This window comes from Rhinolophus hipposideros (assembly GCF_964194185.1).
Source record: "Rhinolophus hipposideros genome assembly, chromosome: 3".
Classification (NCBI taxonomy): Eukaryota; Metazoa; Chordata; class Mammalia; order Chiroptera; family Rhinolophidae; genus Rhinolophus; species Rhinolophus hipposideros.
Window position 1 is genome coordinate 93,901,656 of NC_138049.1, and position 24,020 is coordinate 93,925,675.

The 24,020-nt window shown below is 44.4% G+C and overlaps 1 protein-coding gene across 2 annotated transcripts in view; it reads left to right on the top strand.

Annotated features, from left to right (window-relative positions):
* CLIC5 (chloride intracellular channel 5) overlaps positions 1 to 24,020 on the top strand; it is a 158,917-nt gene that overhangs the window by 103,266 nt on the left and 31,631 nt on the right. For both annotated transcript variants that reach the window (XM_081044727.1, XM_081044728.1), the window contains exons 2-4: positions 9,272 to 9,381; positions 13,329 to 13,454; positions 19,620 to 19,726. In XM_081044727.1, coding sequence (XP_080900853.1) covers positions 9,272 to 9,381; positions 13,329 to 13,454; positions 19,620 to 19,726 — 343 coding nt within the window. The remainder of the gene's footprint in view (positions 1 to 9,271; positions 9,382 to 13,328; positions 13,455 to 19,619; positions 19,727 to 24,020) is intronic.

The window sequence follows — 24,020 nt, forward strand, 5'->3', positions numbered from 1 at the left end:
TGTCAAAAGCTCACCAAACCGGAGGAGAATAGCACTGGAAAAGTCATAAATCCAAACCTTGCCAAGTCTGTAGCTGAGAGAAACTCAGGCGTCTCCCACACCGCTGCTCGTTAGTTCCCAAGAACGCTGCTGCTGTTGGTATTGTTGTTGTTAGAAGTCAAGGCGTCTTCTGATGCTATAAGCTGAAAGCTGCATACAAGTTTTCAAGGTGTTAACAATCTGAAGAATGTTGCTGTTGTCGTTGTTGTTGTTAGACGTTAGGACGTCTTCTGATGCTGTAATCTGCAAGCTGCGTACAAGTTTTCTAGATGTTCTTACAAGTTCTTACAAGTTCTCAGGAAGGCTAACCTTGGGGAACAACACTGGAGAGACCGGGAACCAGTCAGTCCTCACCCGGTTCGCGGCTGGAAGTCAGGACATCCTCTGGTGTTGTAAGCTATAATTTGCTGGAAGTCTTCAAAAATGTGAGAATGATGAAAAAGCACCAATGATAAATGACCAAATTATGAAATAATAATAATTACACTGCCAACTGAGGACTGTCTTATATATTTTCTCAGATGTACCTTAGAGCCAAGTTTTTTGTTCCTGCCTCCCCCTCCGGGAATGGCCAGTTCCAGGAGGGTCCGGCAGTTACTGATGTGAGTGCTGCCCATGCGGCTGAAGGGCCAGTTCATCCGGATAAGCAACAAGGCCTGGCGATGTGTCTGTCACGTCATCCTGATAATAACTTAGCTACGTCTTCACTTCATCTGCTGATGTGGGTGAAATAGACAGAACAAAGAGGGAATTCTCTCAACCCCTGATTAAGAATTTCTTTAGATAAGCTAACCATCACCTCAAAGCAAAGACAGAAAAGCAACTTCATCTCATATCTCCCCTGCTCGGGAGAATGAGACCAAAGGGGAAATTTACATAACCCCTGATCACAGGACAGAAATCCCCTCACATGCAGGAGCAGATAAAAGCTAATAGACAAAAGCTCACATCAACCAATGAAGGCAAATTTTCCTCAACATCTACCCTACTGGGGCTCATCCATTCAGTTCAAGGCCTTACTAGAACAAATTGAGGAAAAGTAAATTCTGCCAGCAGACAGCCTTGGACTCCAACTGCAACTGTTCCCTGAGTCTCTAAAATGGTAACCAACCCCATTAGGTTGTGTAGTCACCAAGCCTCCACAATCCTGTGAGCCAGTGCCTCAAACTAAATCTCTCAATAGATTAGATAGATAGATAGATAGATAGATAGATAGATAGATAGATAGAAAGAAAGAAAGAAAGAAATAGAACACACACACACACACAACACACACACCCTGTTGGTGCTATTTCTCTGGAGAATTCTGACTGATACACCTTGAGTTTTTCAGATTACATTGCACGTGCAGCTGTCTGCATAGAGCTGAGTTAGCCTTTATAGTCAACCTTAGGTAAATGCTGAGGATCTCTGAAGCCTCAAATGTATACCTGTTACCTGCTGCTTACTGAATGAAAAATCCCTGAGTGACCCCAGTGCTTTAAGCCTTTGGTGGCTGCTGAGACAAAGAATGCTGTTTCTTTCAGTGTGTAACTCCCTCTTTTCAAGTGGACCACAAACCACCACGTCATACCCCCGCTAATGGAAGGCGTACCATTCAAATTATTGGAAGGACAGACCATTTAGTATTTTAAAAATCATAATAAGGAGTATTATCTGACATACCCTAATAAGAAATCAGCATTGCTATTATAAAGAAAAATGGTTATTATAAAGAAAAGTTCTTTCTCTTCCATGTGATATGAGTCAATTTAGTGCCATATAGATAAGCCCTTTTTTAATCCAAGGAAATTTCTCTTCCTGTGGCTTTTGTCACTTTGGTACTCTTTCCTGTAGCATAGCAGAAAACTAGGACTCAGGAATGATATCCCTGATTCTGCCATGGGACCGGGCTGTGTAAGCTTGGACAAGTCATCTAACCTTTTTGGGCCTATTTCCTTGCCAGTAAAAAAGAAAGAGCTAGACCACACCATCCCTGAGGTCAGTTGCAGCCCCAGTGTTGTAGAATTTTTACCTGTAAACTTCAATAAATTGTTTCATCCCTTGAGTCTCTGGGAATAGGGTTCATGGGCTAACGCCCCAAAAAGTGGAAATGTGACATAAATTGTGACTTAATTAACTGCCTGGAGAAAACTGAGGCTTCTTCCTCCCAGTACCTCATTCAGGACTTAACCTTACCAGATTTTTAAAGGAATCAAAGAGCCTCACAAATCTTGCCTTTTGAAATATCAGACATTTAAACATCTGGGTAGTTGGGGCCCAACCAGGAGAGAGAAACCTCACAGCAATTTAAGCAGGAGACATTGAACAAAAAGAAGGGTTAACTATGAGAAAAGAGTAACCGTAACATATTAAGGAGACTCTATATGATACCCTAGAGCAGAAGGAGAATAGCCAAGGACAAACTGGGAAGACTTTATAATGTCACTGGAGAAGGTATGTTCAGCCCAGCAGAAAGCATAGATGTGCACTGGTTTGGCAAGGCTAGAGCTGGTCTGGAGTTGCTGGGCAAGCAAAAGACCACACCCTCCAGAGTTCTGGTGGGGAGCCGGTGATCAGTCATGGTGATATCAGCGTGCAGTGGGATCAGGTGTCAGTGGGAACAGGAGGTCTGCAGGCCACACGGGGCTTTCAGAGTAAATGACCGACCTGTGTGGACACCCTGGCCGTAGGCAGGCTGTACGCGGGCTATAGGGGTCTTTGACTTTTGTGACAAGAGGGCTGTGGAAAGGTTTTGCCAGGCCACGGCTGCAAGGTGCTAGAGGCTCACACCCTGGGCGTGTAGCTGGGGGCTGTCTCTCCTGGGTGTCATCACACACTGCCAACCCCGAGCCCACGCCAGAGACAGGAGTGAGTCTTCCTCCTGCAGGGAACCTGCAGTGCTCTCTCCTGAGGAAGCTACCTTCACGGTCACTTAGAAATGCTGAAACAAATTGTCTCCTAGTCTCACAGTGCATTTGCAATGGAGAGATAATACAATGATAAGTGACACAACTTCTGTCAAGCTTAATTGCCATCTGTCTGTGTCCTACTATTCCTTCTGGGATCTTCTCTAAATAATTCTTTCCTCTCTGGACCTTAATGCCTTCAAGTGACTCTTGGGTAATTATCAGCTTCCCTTCCTTGTCTGGGGTACCTGGTCTGTTCAGGGGACGTCTTAAACCAACAGTTCCCAAATACTCTGTGGACTTCTGGGGTCTCTGAGACCCTTTCAAGGGTTCTGGGAGGTCACAACTATTTTCAACGTAATATCATTTCTCTCTAGGATTGACACTTCGTGGGTAAACCTACTGGTGTTTTAGCACAAATCAAGGCAGTGGTATAAAGGTACTAGAAATCATGCATGGGCAGAAAAGGAAGAGCCAGTGTCATTTATAAATGTCCCTAATGGAGCAGTGAAAAGTATATAATGCAATTAAATCTCAACTCTCGAATATGTGTCTCTTAAACATTCTGGCTGATGAAACAGGAAATGCACATAAAGCTCTTTTGCTAAATCCCGAAGTACAGTAGTTGTTTAGGGAAAAGCACGTGTGTGCTTGAGTTGTGAGCTGAGCCAGCCTCTTCCTTCACAGACACTGACACGGTTTTACTTGAAAAAGAAATTGGCAGATGAAACTATGGGTTTTCAGACTTGGTATCTGACAGATATTCCCTGCAAGATCAGTGAAATGAGCTTGTCATTTCAAGGGTAACAACTGATTTATTGCCCACGATAAAATACTAGCTTTTAAGAGAAAGTGAGAATCTCGGAAAGCACGTGTCTGCCACCATGAGTGTGGCAGCTTCTCTTTTCACTTAAACTTTTCTGCTGAGCGTGGTGGTGATATTACTGAATGAGATACTTTGCTGGTGCATAATGAAATGGATCAGCATTTGGAAGATCTGCGTACCTCAGTGAAACACTACTTTCCAATGACAAATTTGTGATGCTACAAAATCATTCAGGGGCAAAAAAAAAAGATCCATTCAAAGTGCATGATAGATGAATGGGTTTTCGTGGAACTGAAGAACTTCATTGATAGAGTTTCAAATTCTACCTGTCCAATAACCTTTAAGAAACTTGTTGAGTTTGGGTGTGGTATTAAAGAAAAATACCCATAATTATTTGAAAAGGATATTAAATTACTCCTCCCTTTTCCAGCTGTGTCTCTGTGTAAGGCCAGAATTTCTTCACCTGCTTTAACCCATTTACTCACTAAATCACTAAATTTCCTTTTTTTAAAAAAAATATATAGTTCCATTTTATTAAAATACGTCATTTATGTTAACATGTAATGTGTTTATGATTATAATAATATTTAAATAAGTAAAGATTTAAACTATTTTCAGCTTTAATTTGTAATATAGTAAATATCGATAGCTATGAGTATAACCCACATACACAAAAGCTCTTTAGGATTCTCAACAATCTTTAAAGACATATAAGGAATCTGAGGTGGAAATGTTTGAGGACGGGTATCTAAGTAAATCTCTATTAGCCACTTGAATTCACAGAATTGCAGGAAGTTATAAGTGCAGTGATTGAGGCCACGAGAGGGAGGTGACTGACTTCTTCAAAGTCACACGCAAATTAGAGGCAGAGACGGGTCTCGAACCATGATCTCCTGCCTGTTCCTCAGGACACTCTTCAGAGTGCCATCATCAGAACGCTGAGATACTCAAGCCACAAGGGAGAGGTACCCCCTCCCCTCATCAGGCACTGGGTGTCAACTAAATTTCAGGCTGCTGTGCTCGTTGCAGCTGAAGGCAAAGTAAATAAAACATGGCCCATGTTTTGGGGGTAGACAAGCTCATTATATAGAGGGAGAGGCTATGTGAAAGGCAGTATCTTATAGCCTATGACTTACCCAGCATATAACATTATAATATATAATCACATGACCTATGTAATTACATTACGCTATTATTATTATCACATATAACTTTATACACTGTATACTATTTTGTTTTATTTTAACTTAGTGTATAGTACAGTATAACATAGTATATAATATAGTATGACATTGTGTAACTTCTAGTAAGTACATGTACTATGTACAGGGAATAGGAAGTACTTGAGGGTGGTAGCTGGTTGGCAGTTGTGAGCATGCCCACTGTGGCATGGCAAAGCAGAGCTGTGAACTTGGGAACTTTGCTATTCGCTGTACATCATTCTCCTTTTGACACTTCCCTGCTTGCATTAGGGCTGCCATAACAAATCGCCATAAACTGGGTGGCTTATCCCAGTTACGGAGGCTGGAAGTTTGAAATTAAAGTGTCAGCAGGGCCATCCTCTCTCCAGAATCTCCTCTAGCTTCTGCTATTTGCCAGCAATCTCGTGTGCCTTAGTTTGTAGAAGCATCATTCCAATCACTGCCTCCGTCTTCATGTGACTTTCTCCCTTGTGGTCTGTGTCCAAATTTCTGCCTTCTTTTAAGGACACCAGTCATCTGTAGGGCCCACCCTAATTCACTACAACGTCGTTTTAACTTGATTTTCTCTGCAAAGACCCTATTTCCAAATAAGCTCCCACTCACAGATTCTAGGTGGGCATGAAGTTGAGGGGTACATTATTCAACCTAGTATACCACTTTTGTGGCTGTCTGCAGCCCCCAGCACTCAGAGCCTCTTTTGACCAAAGTCCATTTGGGTTTTCCTTCACACTTTTCAGTGCCTGGGGTCAAATTGATCCCCTCCTACTTCTTCTTGGTTGATGTTTCAAGTGGTTGTCACAAGCTTATTACATATAACCCTTAAGTTGAACAAATGGTTTATCCAGGCCACAGAATTGGTGAATTGTGAAGGAAGAAAAGAAGAAGCTGAGCAACTCAATAGTAAAAAAACCAATAACCCAGTGAAAAATGGGCTAAGAACTTGAACAGACATTTCTCCAAAGATGACACAAATGTCCAACAGGTATACGAAAAAATGCTCAGCATCACTAATTATCAGAGAAATGCAAATCAAAACCATAATGAAAAATCACCTCATACCTGTCAGGATTGTCATTATCAAAAAAGTGAATGACAACAAACATTGATGAGGAAGTATAGGAATTGGAGCCCTGCTGTTGGTGGGAATACCAATTGGTGGAGCCACTATGGAAAACGGTGTGGAGGTTCCTCAAAACATTAAAAATTAAACTACCATATGGTCCATCAGTCTCACTTCTGGGTAATTATCCAAAAGAATTGAAATCAGGATCTTGAATAGACATCAGCACTCCCCTGTGCTCTGCAGCACTATTTCCAATAGCCAAGATGTGGAAACAGCCTAAATGCCCACTGATGGATGAATGGATAAAGAAAATGAGGTATATACACGCAATAGAATACCGCTGAACCTTAAAAAAAAGGGGGGGGGATTCTGAAAGATATGAAACATGGATGAACCTCGAGGACATTAGCCAAGTGAGATAAGTCAGTTACAGAAAGACAACTGCTGCATGATTCCATTTATATGAAGTTCCTAAAAGAGTCAAGGTCATAGACTCAAAGAGTGGAATGGTGGTTGCTGGGGCAGGGGGAGGGGGAAATAGGAAGTTACTAATCAATGGACATAAAGTTTCAATTAGAAACTTAGGGCAAGATATATAAGCGCTGGAGATCTGCTCTACCACACTGTACCTCTGGTCAACAAAAACATACTCTACACTTAAACATTTGTTCAGAGGGTAGAGCCCATATAAAATGATGTAACCGCAATAAAAGGAAAGGAAAAAAAGAGGAAGTTGAAAGACGGCTGCAAAGACAATTAAGGGAAGTGAGAAGATCCTCGCATATTATTTCTATTGGTGCTTTGGCAATTCTTGCTTACTGGGCCTGGAATCCTAATTTACGATAATAATGGAAGTGTGGGGAGCCGTGAAAGCCACCACCTTCCATAGCCCTCTCATGGCTGTATTCTCATGGACTAAAGGGTAGGATGTATGCATACACTTGTGGCACCATCACCTCCCAGCTCTGTGACCTTGAATGGACATATTACCGACCTGGGTCCTCAGGTTAGACTCTGGTAGGTCATAGCTCTGGATCTGAAGCCAGATCACCTGGGTTCAATCCTGGGACCCTTGGTCCAGTTATATGCCCTCAGTTTCCACATTTGTAAAAGGGTGATAATATCCCATTTCTCATAGGAATAAGTGACTTAATAATATACATAAAGCCCTTAGAACAATGCCTGGCAATATAGACATTAATTATTATTATTAACCCTATTATTATATGATTTTTTTGTCCAGCTAATAAGAATTCCAATATTTTACTAGTTCCTCCTTCAATTTCTTTATTACCCCTCTACCACCACTACCCCCGAGGTAAAACAGATTACCATCTGTGAATATGGCTTTTGTTCTTTAATTCTCTGCTTGTCACTTACATTAAAACCGACTCTGGGGAAAAAGTTCTTTTGTCACGATGTCTTAAAGGGCCAAGAACCAGGTACCTGTTGAGTGAGTATTTAGGGAACTGACATCATAAACTCAAGTTAGCTCCAAGCTATTATTAAATTAATAGTTGCCTGTGTGAGTGTGGCTTTCTCGGTAACTTTAGCTCTCTGGGCAGGTGCGGCACCCACATTGTGCCCTCCCACCTTTCAGATTTTGTATAATGGAGCCCACGGCGTCTCAGCTACTCAGGGGTGGGTCTGTTTCCAGAACTGAGGAAAAGTGAGAACTGAATAGGGATGCGGCTCTTGGTGTAGTTAAGAGAGAGGTAAAATAACTGTAATTTCATAGCGATTACCTACAACCAACACTGTCAAAGGCTCCAGTTTTCCATTATAAACCTGAGCCTCTACTGGGAGTGATTTGCAAGACAGAAATAAGCACACAATTAGCCTCTCATGTATGAAAGAAGGCATCACTCCCTCTCTATTTAAAGGCCACAGCAAAACAAACCTCAAGGGGGAAATAATGTGTTGAGCTTGGGAATACATTTTTTTCTCTCCGTTTCTTTCCAAAAAAAAAAGAAAAGAAAAGAAAATCTTCGTAAGCCCCCATTCCAGTATGTTGGTTGGATTGTTTGCAGCTTTGCAAGTAAGCAAGGGGGGCTCCCGTCCCAAAGCCTCCCTGTCAGTGGAGCTGGGTGCCCAGGCCACCAAATGGGTTCATGGTTTCTAGGGGAGCCAACAGCAAACTAGAGTGAGTGGGTGATTTCTCCTTGTAAGTACCATGTCGGGGGACAATAAACCATTCAAGTAGAAATAAATTATACAGAAATCACTTCCGCAACCTTTCTCTGTGTTGGTGTGTTTGCTGAAAATGAATTCTTTATAAAATTTATGTCTCTGCCACCCACTCAGAAGTAAAGACAGACTTGCCTTTTGGATGTTCAAAAAAACAAAAACCTAAAACATGCCATTCTGAGGAGGGTACTGAGAAGGGGAAATGTAATGAGCAGAAGTAGGCAAGTCCTTGGCAATGCTATCGGTTGTTGTTATCTATGGGTCCTACCTATCTCCTGCCCACCCCACGGAAGGATAGAAACTACTTGAGTAAATGCAGTTTTTTATCCCCTGTGCAATTTTCTCTGGTGCCTTGCACACAAATTGATAGTCAATATGTATTAGTTCTCTAAAAGGATCGTGTAAAATGACTGGTTTATCGACACTGAATGTCAACTACTAGGCAGAACTCAGTGGGGTATTGATTAGTCTTGAGGCTGCTGCCGATGAGATACAGGGACATAGGGTCCAAGTCTGTGGTATTTGTACTCATGGCATCCTTCCAGAGCAAGGACCAAAGGGTGGAAGAGGGTAAACTCCAGAGGAACCTATTTGGGTTAAGTCTATCCAAAGAAAAGCATTTCTGATTGTTAGAACTGTCCTCAGAATGGACCGCTTTGGAAGCTATAAAGTACTGATTAATGGAGATATTCAAGCACAGACTAGATAATTACTTGGGGGTATAGCAGTTGGTCCAATATCATTGCTGTTAGACCATGTGATATTGAAGGTCCCTTTTTACCCTGAGATGCTTGGGTTCTACAGTTTCTGAAAGTTGTGACTGTACATAATCTCCATGCTGGAAACTCAAATTCAGTTCAGCCTTCATTTATTGAGCCCTTACCCTGGGCTCAATACAGACAGTAGGCAGACAAGGGTAAGTAGTATAGGGCAAATGTCGTTTGACGTTAGGCTGGGACATGGTCTTAGTCGTTCTCTTCAAACCGTTGTTTGGTTGTTATCATCCTATATTCCTTCCTGCTAATATGCACATGCAAACTCAGGACTCTGGTTCTCTTCTTTCTAGGCTGGAATCGATGGGGAAAGCATTGGCAACTGTCCCTTCTCCCAGCGTCTCTTTATGATCCTCTGGCTGAAAGGAGTCGTGTTCAATGTCACCACTGTGGATCTGAAAAGGTAAAGGACATTGTATGAATGTATGTTTAGCTGCGGGAACAGAGAACCTTCTGTGGGGGAGGATGAAAGCCTTCCCATGTCTCCCAGCAGCCTCCTCTCATACCTTATTGGCAGACCCCTACGTACAAGAAAGGCTGCAAAACCCAGTAACTCACTTGGGGCTGAACACTTCGCTGCCCAGATAAAGAAGGTTGAATAGCAATGAAAAAGGGAATGGACATTGGATACGGTGTTGAGAGTGTCTGTCACAGAAATGGGCATGGACCTCTTAAAATCTAGGAGTTAGCCATTGCAGTAGTTTTAGAGCCCCCGTCCTGGGAGACCCTTGTAGGACTTGAGGGGCAAGAGTCTGAGTTTCCAGGGAATTGGGATCTGACCATTCCCCTGCTCTGTTCCTATGTTTACAATTCCTTAGTGTGAGAGCTCTGGATTACAGGCAGGATGCAGAGTTATTAGTGTTCCTTTTTCAAAATGAAATTTTAATGCTTGCTAAAAATATCAGGCATTGTTCACTATCAGGAGCCATACTCCTTTCAGTCTTGTTTTTTGAATCCTTTCTACCGCCTATCCTTTAAATGTGGAATAGCTGGGAACTTATTCCCTGCCTGTTTATCTCCTTCCCTGGTGAGCTTAGCATGTTCTCCCAGTTAACCTTTATGTAAATTATCCTATATCAAGAATCCTTCCATCTTCTAGATATTTCCTCTTGCATATTCTATTATCACTTTAAAATCTATATGTTAAAAACTGTATCTGTCATTTTTCCTTTGAGTTGGGCTCCCCTCCGGAGTTCCTTTGTTCTTCCATTGCTAAGCTCTGAAACGTTTCCAGCTCCCTTCTTTTGCCACCTATGCTGTCAATCAGTCACCAGGCCAGGGCATTTTCCCGCTGCGCTGTCTCTTACCTCCAAATTCTCTTCTCCAGTCTCACAGGCCACACCTGGTTCAAGTCTCACTGCTGCGGGCTGGATTGTTTGTTTGTGTTTCCAACCGGCCTTTATCCTTCCAGGTCTTTCCAGGCTCGCTCTCCCTCCCTCCCTCCTTCATTCTCTCCCTCCCTCTGTCATCCATCCTTTATATTGTCATAAGGTTATTCTTCCTAAAAATGATCCTTTAATTATGTAGCTCCCCCTGCTCAGAACACCTTCGGACCCTTCTTATTGCCTGTGGAATAACCTCATCTGCAGCTCTCCTTTGTCCTTTCCTCAGTTCTTCCCAACCTGCTCTCCCAACACTTGTCTGTGACTAATCGGCCTCTGTCAGGTTGGACTGCCTTCCGCTGCCATTGTTCCCTCCAGCCTCCAGCCTGTGGCTAGGATGCTCCTTCTGTCTCGCAGAGGCTGTCCCCAGCTTCATGAATGGACAGATGGTCCCACTGCCCCATCCACCTTCAGCCCCCTCCCCTGGGAAGCTGCCCCCTCCTACCTCTCCACACTCAGATGCATCTATCCCTCCAAACCCACCCAGCACCTCTTGTCCCTATTGCCTGGCATCATCATTTAATATTTTGCAAAGTTATGGTGTCTACAGTCCCACCACTTTATGACTGGTGAGTGCTTTCCCATTAAAAAAAAAAATTGCATAACATATGACCCCATGAGGGAGGTCTTACTTTTTCATTTTATGCAAGGAAACTGAGACAGACACATTTGAATGACTCGCCCAATATGCCCATCTCGAATTGGAGGGGCTGCTTCTAAACCACCCGGTTTTCTTGGTTCAAATTCCATGCTCTTCAGAACACATCAGTTATGAAGTTTGTTTTGTCTTTTGAATGAGACCTTACGTCCCTCAGGGAGAGGCCCGGGTCATGTTTTAAGTTTCCTTGTATCTGCCCTAGCAGCTGATTCCTTCAGGCCCTCAGCTAATATCTGTCAAATAAACGAACATGCATCTGCTCTGAAATTATTGTCTGTGACAACTAAAGAGAGCAGGCAACTTGCATACAGTTTGAAAGAGTAGCTTTCTTCCATGGAGAAGGGGAGGTCTTTGGATTATTGTCAATACATGGACTTGCGTGTTGCTGGAGCTCAGACTAGGAGAGGGAGCCAGCCCAGCATTCCTCTGATTCTTACATTGCCTGTCCCTATCTGTTATCACACCCGATCCTGCCAAACACCTTGTGTGGTACACAGCCAAGTATCACAACTTCAGTTTTATAAATGAGGAAACGTTCTCCTTGAAGAAGAGAAAAACATCTATTAAAGACTTAAAGGATATTTGTTTACAAGGAACTTTAATAGTTTCTGAGAAAACGGATTTCTTATCCTGGCACTGCCATTTATAGGCTGAGTGACCTTGAACACGTTACTTCACTTTTCTGAGCCTCAGTTTCCTCATCTGGACAATGTAGTGCCTTGTTGGCAGGGTTATCGTGAGGAGTTAGGGAGCAGGCCATGTAAGGCATTTGCATGCAGTACTAGGCCTGGCTCACAGCTAGAGTGCCATCCATGTTGGCTATTCTCAGCCTCATTCCTGCCCTCAAGGAGCTAGCAATCGGTCAGGGAAGGAGGACTGAGACACATTAAATTATCCATAAATTCGACTTGGGGATATGGAGTTAAATGCCAAGTACATTGTCTCAACCATACTTGCTGAAGAGGACCAGCAAAGAGGTAGGGCCACGACAGACCAGCCTCCCCCCGGCAGTGTCCAGCCGAGCTTCAGCAGCCGTGGGCAGTACTTTCTAAGGGGGCCAGACTCCAAGAGGCGTCTGTTCTCTCAGGCCACAGAAACAAATAATCATTTTTGTATCTTTAAGCCACTGAGAGGTAATTGCTGAAAAATAAAATCAGTATAGATTTCCCCTCCCAAGCATTGCTGCCTTGTGTCAGCTCTAAGAAATGGGAAAAGGTAAAAGAATGTTCTTTCACTGTCTGAAAGGAGGGACACACACAAAGTAAACAAAAGGGACTAAGTCAATTAGATTTTTAAAATACTTTCAGTCTCAATTGTCTAAGGAGTTCCAAGTGCCCCAGAATGCTGCTGGACAATGTGTGTGTTGGAGGGAATGACATTGGGAGTACCACCGTAATTGAAATTCTTCTCTTCCCCTCCCAAACAGATTACTTCAGGAATTTGTTTCATTACAGACTCCTCCTGTGGTTTACTTTTTTTCAGTTCCTCCTTCGAATGTTTGCCACTCCTGACTCCCACAAGAAGCATTGCATTCTGAGAGAGAGAGAGAGAGAGAGAGAGAGAGACAGAGATAGAGAGACAGAGAGAGAGAGAGAGAGAGAGAGAGAGAGAGAGAGAGAGAGAGAGAGAGCATTTGGAGTGAATTTGATGGCCCAGCCCTGCTCATAAGTCTCCACCATTATTCCTCCTCTTCCTCACTCTTTTCTCAGTGCGACCCTCTCCCTCCCTGTTTCCCTCATCCTGCCCACCCTTCTTTCCCTCACTTGGCTCCATTTTTGCTCCTGCATTCTGACCTGCTAGTGGGAGCATGAGCAGGCCCCATGTCAAACACAAGGTCTCTTTCCTTCCTGCTGCACCTACCCTTAACAACACAGAATATATCCCGTAGTGTAAAAGTACCGTGATGGAATTCAATAATAGGAGAAGTGTGGAACTCTGTTTTAGTGCATTTTTGTTCAGCTAATGGGTGAAGGAACTTTTGAAAGCAAAGTCCAATCTCTGTTCTCGGTATTGAGAAGTTGGCACGAATTTCGTCACCTGTCATTACTCTCCTTTTTTTTAATGGCACTTAACTCTTTCTTCTTGAGTTGCTCCTCTCTTGCGGGCTTCCCCTAGAAGGACTTCCTGTGTCTCACCACATCCCTTCAGAACCTTCTCCAACCTCCCCTACCCTACACCCCACACCGTAAGTCTGGTTTTGCTGACAGGCACGTTGGACAGCTTGGGAGTCTAATTTACGGTAAGTCCAGGTTCGCCTGAATGTGAAGTGCCCTGGTGTGCGCTCCCATCTGCATCTTGCTCTCTCTACAGGAAGCCAGCAGACCTACACAACCTAGCCCCTGGCACTCACCCGCCCTTCCTGACCTTCAACGGGGAGGTGAAGACGGACGTCAACAAGATCGAGGAGTTCCTGGAGGAGACGTTGACCCCTCAAAAGTAATGAGCTGCGTATTTCCAGAGATAACACATCCGGGAGGGGGTCCATGTTGGAACTGAAAAAGCACAGTGTTCACTTTTGAGGAGGCAGATCAGCGAAGGAGCCTTGTTGCTTCAGAGCGTAAGACCCTCTTTTTAAAGAGAGAGTCTGGGACATCCCTCCCTATCCCCAAAGGGCTGACAATCTCCAAAGTGCTTCCCTAAGCCTAACTCCAAGAGCAGGTACTCCTGTCACGGGCAGCAGATCGCTCCCTCCTAAGCGGACTGACTTTAGGAGCACTGGGAAGGTCGCCACCTCTCCATGCCCCTGAAGGCGTCCTCTGTGTAGTGCACTTGGCCTGGAAGACACTCAAGTGAGGCCGAAGGCGCCCTCATTTCATAACAAGAGCTGTAAGGCTGGTGAGACGAAAATAAGCCGGGAGAGAGAGAACCACACCAAGGTGTGAATACAAGTCGTGAATCTGACCAGTCCTGATCTGAGCTCATAATTAAACATGAAGAAACTGACTGAAAACAACTCCTTTTCTCAAAATGAGCACAGGGAGGGGACAGACCAGAGGGATATAGTGTCATGCCAGATAAATAAGCTACTCCTGATGGCGGATAGGAGTCCGGAGAGGAAGATGAGTTCTAAAAGGAGCTGGAAGCTAGCCTTGTGCACGATGCTATATTATTGAAATCGCGGATTACACATCCACAAAAGTTGTTTTAAAAAGTAGAGAAATAATGTCACATACAGAGTAAGACATGAACAGACTTGATCCTTGGAGGGTCGTTATAGGAAAGTGCTAAGCAAAGGTGCTGGAGACTCAGGTTTCAGGCTTACTTCAGGGTTTGGGGGAAGATGAGGAAGGCAGAGGATGGAAGAGCTGGAGGGAGAGAATCCATTAGAAGGAGCCAAAAGGTCCGGGCAAGACAGACAGGAGAGCTGAGGCAGTGATGGTGAAATAGGAGGACAGACTGGAGACTAAGGCAGTGATGGTTTCATCAGATTCTAAAGTGTCCATGACTCAGAGGTGAGAAGCGTTAGATGCAGATGTTCCCTTCTTGCCTCCCCGAGTGCCCGCTTTCCCTGCCTTGAGCTCTGCTTCCTCTAGTCTGGGTCCTTTTCTGGACGACAGTTGTGTGTCGGGAAGTTTTACTAAGTGCACTCCTGCCACATCAGTGGCCCAACAATCCACCACACCTGGGTAACAGAACCTTGGAACTATTAAAATGCACAAATTCAGAAGGCCTTTCAAATGGGGGCCCTAGTGGTGAGACCACGCACCATCCCAGCTGTGTCCCTGAGATACCTTCATACGGATCAGACTGGGGCAGGTGCCACAGTTACCTCCCGGTAAATATCACCAAGCCAGTGCCTCAGTACCACAAAGGGAGACCCACTGTTCTTTCCATAAAAAGCCGCCAGCCTCTGCTGGCTTCCCACTGACTCAGGATGAAAGGTTGGGTGGCCTGAGTCCTGAGGTCCCTGGAGGAGCACCGCCTGACCTTCTTGTTCTCTAGGGGGCAGCAAAACCCCCATCACTGTTCACCAAGTGCTGGTCAGCATGTGTTTCTCATCACACCACTGTTTGTAAAAGCTGCCAGAGAGCCAAGAAATTGTGGGAGCCTTTTTCCCCCTTAGCTTTATTTTTTAAAGGAAAAAACCACATACAAACACTCCAACAATTTTCTTTAAAAATCACATTTGGTCCCACAAAGCATTTGGTGTCAAAATGAGGAATCCAGGAAGTCTCAAGTAGTCTCTAAATGAGACTAACTTCCATCCCTTCCCTTAGACTGACCCAGTTAACGCTCAGCAGGGAAGCATTGGGATTAGTGTTGAGACATGCTGGCCCTTACCTTTCATCTCCTTGGAATGGCCAGAGTTAATAGGATTCAGAACTCAGAGTCAGAATACCTAATTCTGGCCACCTTTCTTCAGTGTTTGTCTAGATCTTGGGCAAGCCTGTCTCCTGCTCAGACACTCCTCATTTCTTCATCTCTACCATGAGGATGGATACTACATGGTTTCTAAGCTGCCTTTCAGCAGAAGTTCTGCAATTCCGCAAGTTTTTCAAAGTGCTTTTGCAGAGCTGTGTGTTATTTAAAATAATCCTAGTGGATAAATGCTGTGATAAAAATTCAGTGAGGAGTGGGTGAACTGATAAAGTTTACTCACGTGGCATGTCATGTAGTCAGTCAACTAGCAGGCAATGACCCCAACCTAACTGAGAGGGAGAAACTGGGAAATGCAGAGAATCACATGGATATTTGGTGAGCGTGAATGGTCTCTGCTGCAGGTAAGTTACTTAAAACCACTCTACCCTTTAATTCTCACATCTATAAAATGATGACCATAATGTTGATCTCTATTGTAGAAGATGATACTACTTGGCCTAGTGCCTGACATAGAGTAAGCTCGTTAAATGGCAGCTTGGAGAGTTAGAAAAAGAGATCAGCGCCTCTTTTGTGCCTGCTCCCCATTGCAATCATAAGGACAATGGGTGAGCTTAGGTCTTAACACCACAGATCCCAATGGGTGTCTTTTATTGAATAAACGAGACCCCACCCACTTCCAAGGATCATTTGCGTAACTAGCAGAGACAGGACAAGGCAAGGCACAGTCAAGGATCAGAAGAGTCAGAAGCACGAAACCGCTTCTTGAGTGAGGGTTTGGTGAGCATAATGGAGAAAGAAAAATGGAGAAAGAAATAATGGAATAAGGGAGAAAGAAAAATGGGGAAGTCCTTCCACTTTTCAACTCATTAGAAAAAGGAAGCTGCCAGGAGAGTCCTCAGAATCAGCAAAAGCACTCCAGGCGGACAGGAGGTGTATCTTTTTCCTCCGGTGTATCCCCAACGCCAGGGAAAGGGTGTAGCCCCTGGCAGGTACTTACTGCACGTTCATTTAATTGCGTGGGGTCTTTTGTTCAGTAGCATGGTGGTCCTTGGATTGTCAATGAGAAGTCAATTGGTACTCTAAGCCAATCAGACCACTTCCACATGCAATCATATATATATATATATATACACACACACACATATATATGCACATATATATACACATATATACACACACGTATATATACACATATATACACACATATACATATATACATGTATATATGTGTATATGTGTGTGTGTATATATGGATATATGGATATATGTGATTTTATATATAGGACATATATGATATATATGATTTTATATGTGATATATATGATACATATGATATATCATATATGATATATGTATATTTTGATACTATATATTAAAACATTTTCTTTGATGACAGGGCAACTGTTTTACTTCCCAAAATAAAGCTTTGGTGCATGTCTAAGATGAATGCATTTGAAATAATATCTTAAAAACAGACTGGAGAGAAATTTTCATTAGTCGCAGCAGAGATTGGCAAACTTTTCTTTAAAGAGTCAGATAGTATGTTTGTCTTTGTGGGCCATGGCGTCTCTGTCACAACTCCACTTTTGTAGAGCGAAAGCAACCATAGATACTATGTAAATGAACGGACATGGCTGTGTTCCAATAACATTTTATTTATGAATGCTGAAATTTAAATTTCATGTTCTTTTCACACATCGCAAGATAATATGCCTCTTTAGATTTTGTTCCAATCATTTAAAAGTATAAAAACTGTTCTTAGCTCCTGGGAAGTACATAAACAGATGTCAGGCTGAATTTGACCCAGCGTCCTAGATTGATAACCTCTGAGTTAGAGAAATTCATCATTTCCTTGACCATCACCAGACCACATCACAGTGTGACTTCAAAGATATTTCTATGACTGAAACACTATTTGCTAGCCTTTTGGAGAAAGAAAACGTACTCTGTAGCCCACTTATTGCATATTTAAAATATAGTGTAAATATGGACCTCAAATAAATGCACTTAATGTCCTGTACAGTACCCTTCCCAAATCCAGTTACCAAAACCTATGAGATTAATATTTGAAGACCTGCTTCCCACAAGGATGAACTTCAAATGGGACATTATGCTACACAGTAAAGCGCTTAGAAAACAGGATGGCACCACCATGGTTTCCCCAGTCAGCTGTTTGTCATCCATCTTGGATTTGGTACCACCTACCGTGTTTGGCCCACGGTGACCATGAAGAAATGGTCAGATTAGTGGAAGTCTGTTCAAAAGATGGCATAAAGCAAAACAAAAACAAACAAAGAAACAAAAAACCGACAAACCCAAATTAAAATGCATTTTCTGGGCCCTTCTCTCTTTACATTGCTGCCTTCTCAAACAAAAATAAAGAACACTTGCTTTATATATTGATAATAATTTAAGGCAATCAGTTCTAAGAGCATGCCAGATTCTTTGTGAGAAGGCCAAAATAGGGAAGGATGATCCTAAATTCCCAGCTCTTGGAAGATGACCTAGCATCTTGCAGGCAACCCTGCTTTGTGTCCCCAGTCAGAGCAGGTGAATTTGATAATTCCTAGTACACTCGGAATGACATGTGTGCAGAAGCTGTGCAGGACATCCCCCCTGCTGCTGGATGGAGAGAGTTTATCCACGGTGCTCAGCCAATCTCCAGCAAGGGTTTGGGAGCTTTGAGGGTAAAACAACAGTCAGTGAGAGGCCACACAACATGAAACTTAAGAACGGAGCTTCAAAGTGAAACTGCCTGTTGGAATTCTGGCTCTGCTACCTAGTCATGTGACTTTAGACAAACTGCTTAACTTCTCTATGCCTCATTTTCTCGTGTGGAAAATGAGGCTAATAACAGTAGACCAACAGAATTGGGAGGAGTAAATGATGAGTACATGTAAAGGGGTTAGAAGAGTGCCTGGAACACTCTATTGAATGGTAAGCATTCAATACCAGTTAGCCTTTGCTGCTAACTGCTGCTAACTGCTAACTGCTAACTGCTAACTGCTGTTAGCCGAGTGGGAAAAACACGGCTCCAGTGGTGGGAAAACAGGTTCTCGTGTTCCCTCCACTATTTATTATCCGTGGGCTCTTAAGTAGTCCTTTAACTTCTCTGGTCCGCAGTTGCTTTCCCTGTAAAACGAGGGCAATAATGTCTACTGTATCTGCCTGATCTCAGACGGCTGGACCCAGTAACTTCCTGAGGCCTTGTCCAAAGGCAATATCTGAAATTAAACAGCCACCTGACGTGGCCCAAGAGTGGAGAGTCTTAGCTAATGGGCCAGTTGGGGAGCAAAAATATTCAAGCACAACAAATAAGTGTTAAAGGTTTTTTCGTTCAAATTATTTAGAACATTAAATAAGAAAAAAAAGCATTTTGCTTTTTAAGCATAAAGCAACCAAACAGCTCACAGTTGACAGCCACTCACCCTGAGATCACAAAGGTCCACATAATTGATCATAATGATAACCAAGCAGTGGCTCTCCATCTCCTCCCACCCCTGCCTGACCACACCGACGCAATGTTTATGAAATAATAGTTTTAAAAAATTAGAAATGCTCATTTGGATGCTGCTCATCGGGTCAAAGCCCTGGATTCCCACACAAGCAAATTTACCTCATTCAGGGTCAAGGACTATCATCTCAGTGCTAAGCAGTTCTAACCCCAGTTCTCCTTTTTCTGTTGTTCTGGCTTCAGAATGAAAGAATGTGCAAGGGAGTGGGGCTGGGTCTGCACCCAAATGAGGAGTGTGCAAAGGGTCTTTCAGGAGAGGACCATGGCTACCCTTCCTTTCGAGAAATGGTTCTGAGCCCTCAGTGCCAAGGTGCCTGGTATCTCTTTGCTCCATGAATTAGCTCCATGCAGCCAGGATACAATCACAGGCCTGGCAGCGGGCAGTTATTTTAATGTGGGTTGGGGAAATGTCACCTGCTCCAGAGGCAAGCCTGTTCAGAATTTTGATTAGGACCTTTTCATTGGATCATCACTGTTAGTGGTCCCAGGAAGGGGACACATCCTGGGCCCTCTGAATTGTGTCCTGGTTCCCTGTCCACAGACTGGGTCCCCCAGGTAGCTCTCCTCACCTCACTGGCCTCTGTTTTCCTCTATCAGTGAACAAGGGCTGAGAGCTCACCTCCTTCTCTATAAGATGGGGTGTAAAAACCCCAAAAGATGTGTAGATCCAGCTAGAAACAGGAGTGCTGCTTGTCGTGATGGGAATAGACTCTCCTTTAAAGATACCCCAAGTTCTTGCAGATCTCACACCGCGTCGTCCATTCCAGGTACCCCAGACTGGCTGCGAAACACCGGGAATCTAACACAGCAGGCATTGACATCTTCTCCAAGTTCTCCGCCTACATCAAAAACACAAAGCAGCAGAACAATGCTGGTGAGTGACTCCCTGTCACCAAGAGCCCCCAGAAGTGCTGTCCCCTGTCTAGGGCATCTCAGATACTGAGGGCAGAGAAGCACCTGGAAGCAATGCGGCTTGTTATTCTTTCACCCACATCCCTCTTGACTGCATTTTGGCTGTGCAGGAGTAAAGGACAACAGGCCTTTTCGCTGAATTGGAGGGTGGGATGCGGTGTGTGTTCTGAGCCTGCTTCAGTGTACAACATACTGCCCTGCACAAAAGGGTCCCTCCTGCGTGTACTACAGTCCATTTGTCCCCAGTTCTCAACCCTGCCCATGTTCTCAGGAATTCCTGATTGGAACATTCAGGAATTCCAGCTTCCTTCTGGTCCCTGATGGACTTCTCAGGGGGTCATCCAGAGGTCATGGTGGGACAGTGCAGTCACCAAGGTGATGAATGCTGAGGGCGGAGCCCGGCCCTCTGTGTTCTCCCTATTACAAGTACAGAGGGTGCTGGGGAAGCCACTTCTCAAAGCCTGTCTCTTCCTCCACCTGGCTTTGGCTCCAGAGCTCAGGGTTTGGTTCTCTTGTGGCATCTTCTCAGAGGGCTTTGAGTGCCTCGTTTAAGCTCACAGCACTTTTAGTCCCACATTTGGCATCGTCGTTTAAGAATTAGCTACAGAGATTTGAGTAGAACCACCACACTGAGCATGTACAACACTTGAAGCACTGTTAGGCCCTAGTGAAGAAAAGGAAGAAGGACGAAAAAGTTTGCTTGCCCTCTAAGTGGGAGAATGAGACAGCCGTACAGGGAGCCTGGAGCCCAGCGCAGAGCCAAACAGCTTAGCACCTCATGAATCTTTGTGAATGAATGAATGAATGACTAACAGATAAACATACAATGGGCCGAAATAAGATGGTATATGCTAGATGTTCCAGGATTCCGGAAGAGAAAGGTGTCTCTTCAGCCCAAGGTCATCAGGAAAGGCAGCCATGCGTGAAGTGAAAGAGAACAATTTTGCAGACACAGAGTTGGCGGAGTGGGAAGTAAATAAGTCAGTAACAGATACAGAGGACCTGGATTGTGCCCGGCACAGAACTAAATTCTAGAAAAAGAACCAGAAATTGACATTCCCGTTCTTCGAGTCCTGGCTGATGCAGGAAAAAAAGGCTTAAATTCACACGCAGAAAATATCCAACGAGAGATAAATGATGGCTTAATCAAAGGGAGTCTGAAGACCTGTTAACTGCCACGAGAAAGGGTAAAATACTTTCTGCTGAAGTTGTTCAGAGCAGGAAGAGGTCACCTTCAGGGCCTTTGAGAACACTTCTTGAAGGAGTTTCAGCTAGGTCATAAAGGGTAAAGGGGATTCAGCTGGCTGGAAACATAGGGTGGATGCTGTGAGGAGAGTGGGAAAAGGCTAGCAATGGAGACTAGCAGCAGTGACCAAAGCCTGCCATGCCAACCTGGGAGACTGGATTTTATCTTGGCAGCCATCACAGTTGTGTGCGGAGGCACTAGAAGGAAAGTGGCCTTTTAGGGACCAGAAGAAGAAGGATGAGGAAAAAATCGTTAAACTATCCAGTGACCTTGCTTCATTGCATTTGGATCCTGTGGTGGGTTGAGTAGGATCCATCACAAATCCATGTCCACCCAGGACCTCAGAACGTGGCCTTAGTTGAAAATAGGGTCTTTGCAGATGTCCTTAGTTAAGGGTCTCGAGATGAAATCACCCTGGATTTACTGTGGTCTCTAAATCCAATGACCAGTGTCCTTATAAGAAGAGAAGACACAGAGCCATAGGGGAGACGGCTTGTGACAACAGCACAGAGATTGGAGGGATGCAGCTAAGGACCCCTCGGGGCTTCCAGAAGCTGAAGAGGCCAGAGAGGTTTCGCTTCTAGAGACCGGGGAGGGAACGCGGGCCTGCTGACACTTTGATTTTGGATGTCTGGACTCTAAAACTGTGAGAGAATGGATTTCCGTTGTTTTCAGCCACCCAGTTTGTGGTACTTTGTTGTGGCAGCCCCTCCTAGCCAGCAAGTGAAAGGGCAATTACTGCCACTTTCCTGGCTGAGGACTCGTAAGCAAATGAGGGGACTGGGGACTTGTCCTCACCTCCCCCCAGTCCCCGTAGAGCTGGCTCTCAACTCTAATTTTCAGATTCCGTATCCAGTGTTCTTTCCTCTCAGCCACAAATATCTTCCTTCGTATTTGTCAAAGCACCCTCAGAAAGTTTATCTCATCTGAGCCTTCCAGATTTTTCAAGTTATAAATGGTATTTCCATATTATCCATACTTAACAGTTCTCCTGTCCCCAAAGCCGAAGCTACAGTTTCCACTGAATGTTGCGTATCAATTTCTTATAAACTCAGAGCACTCCAACTTTCATTGTTTCCGCTTCTTCTGTTTCACCCTGTTTTTCTCCATGATGAGTTTTGCCCCCCTAACTCATTTGCACATTTCAAAGCTCCCACATTTCTGCTTTCCCCAAACCTATCCTCCGGATCACAGACCTTGAAGCTTCTCCTCTCCTGCCTTTTAACAAGACAACGCGTTCTTCCTTCGTTCTAACTCTAGTTTGCCCACTTCCCTCCCTTCCCCTTCCCTTTTCTTTCCCCCAACCCCATACCCGCCAGTTATGGTCAACAGGGTCCAAATGCTCTTAGATTCAGAAACTAGAGGCCAAGGCTTGGTGGCCTCTGCACAGAGCTCTGCCATGGCCCCACCCCACTCAGCCATGTCCCCACTTCCCCTTGAGACAATCCACAGCCTCTGTGCTCCGTTGGAGCTTTTTAGTGGGGGGTTGGGGGCAGCCTCTCACAGGTCTCTGCAAAGGCAATGCATTCGAACCCAGACTTCCTTTGGCATTCCTTCCTGCACGACGCTCCCATTTTTCCCTTTGGATCTTTAGCTTTGCATCTATTTCTCCAATGCCCTTTCCTCAGATTATCCCTTTTGTGTTTTCAGTTTTGTTGTTTTTTTTTCTCTTGAGCAGAGTCCTCCCTTCCTTTCCACCATCTCGCCACCTAATGTCCCCCTCCCCATACATACACTGGCCGCCGTCATCGACTTTTCCTGCCCTCTCAAGATCAGAGCATGAAAAACCCAGCACCATGGTTCTGCAGGGTGGATGGTCTCTCCACGCCCATGGTGGGTACAGGAACCACCATTTAAAATCTCCCTGCCATTCCACAAAAACCTCTGAAGTCCTCAGCCCCCCACACCCAGACCCTATCCCGGGGAACCGTCCACACTTACCACACAAGAGTGTTGTCCGTTAGTGTGTCCATTCAGTCATTTTTTATTTATTCAACAAACACAAATTGTGTGGAGGCGGCTACAAGTCTGAGCTAAGGTTTAAATTGGGGCATTTCTTGTGTGCTAGGCACCGTGTTAGGTTCTTTCTAGAGATGTCAAGACAAATGACACAAGACCATTGTCTGCGATGAACCGATTGTGGCAGTAAAGCATATAAACAGGCCTGGCTGGATTCCAGACCTGCCACTTCTAGCTGGACAACTTTGCCCGAGAGACCTAATTCTCTCCGAGCCTCTGTTTTAGTAGCTGTAAAATATACTTCATAATACCTTCAATTTCTTCCCCTGACACGTGAGGCAATTCGTAGCCTACTCAAGGTTTGTAATGCAAATTCATTTGTTTTATAAGTCAATGCTTGTAAATCCTTCAGCGCAGCACCTGACACATAGTGTAACAAAGGCTCGTTAAATGCTCACTTCAATTATTGTTACCATTGTACAAATGAGACAAACACAAATATTGGCATCGGGAACTGCTCTTACTCCCCCCCTCAACCAGCACTTTCAAATCTCCCACCTATTTAATCTCTTTTCTGCTTGTTTCACTTTGTTTCCCACTTCATTGGTGCGTTTTTTTTCTCTCGGATGTATCAGAGAGAGTCAGTGGCCTGGGCCTGGCTGTTAGACCTCAGTATTGCTGCGTTTGAAACCGAGGTCATGGCTGTTCTATTGTCTGTCACTGCACTGCCTCCATCTTCTGTAACTGCCAGAGCTGGGTCCCCTTGGTCTGCCATGACTGGATTCCACCCCCACACCCTTCATGCTTCCTGTTCAAACTTGTTTTTCGCTTCACTTAAACATAGCGTGGATTTTTTTTCTTGGCAAAGTCTCAAGACTCCACATTTAGTAAGATGCTCCATGGTCTCACTTTCTTGTCACTTGAGATTCCCCCACCACTCCCTCTGGTGTGGCAGAAAAACAGGACTTTGTTTGTGGACATGCTGAGTATCCGTGGCAGAGGCAGGCAGTTGTGTGGTGATTAAACTCACAGGCTCTGAAGCCCACTGTTA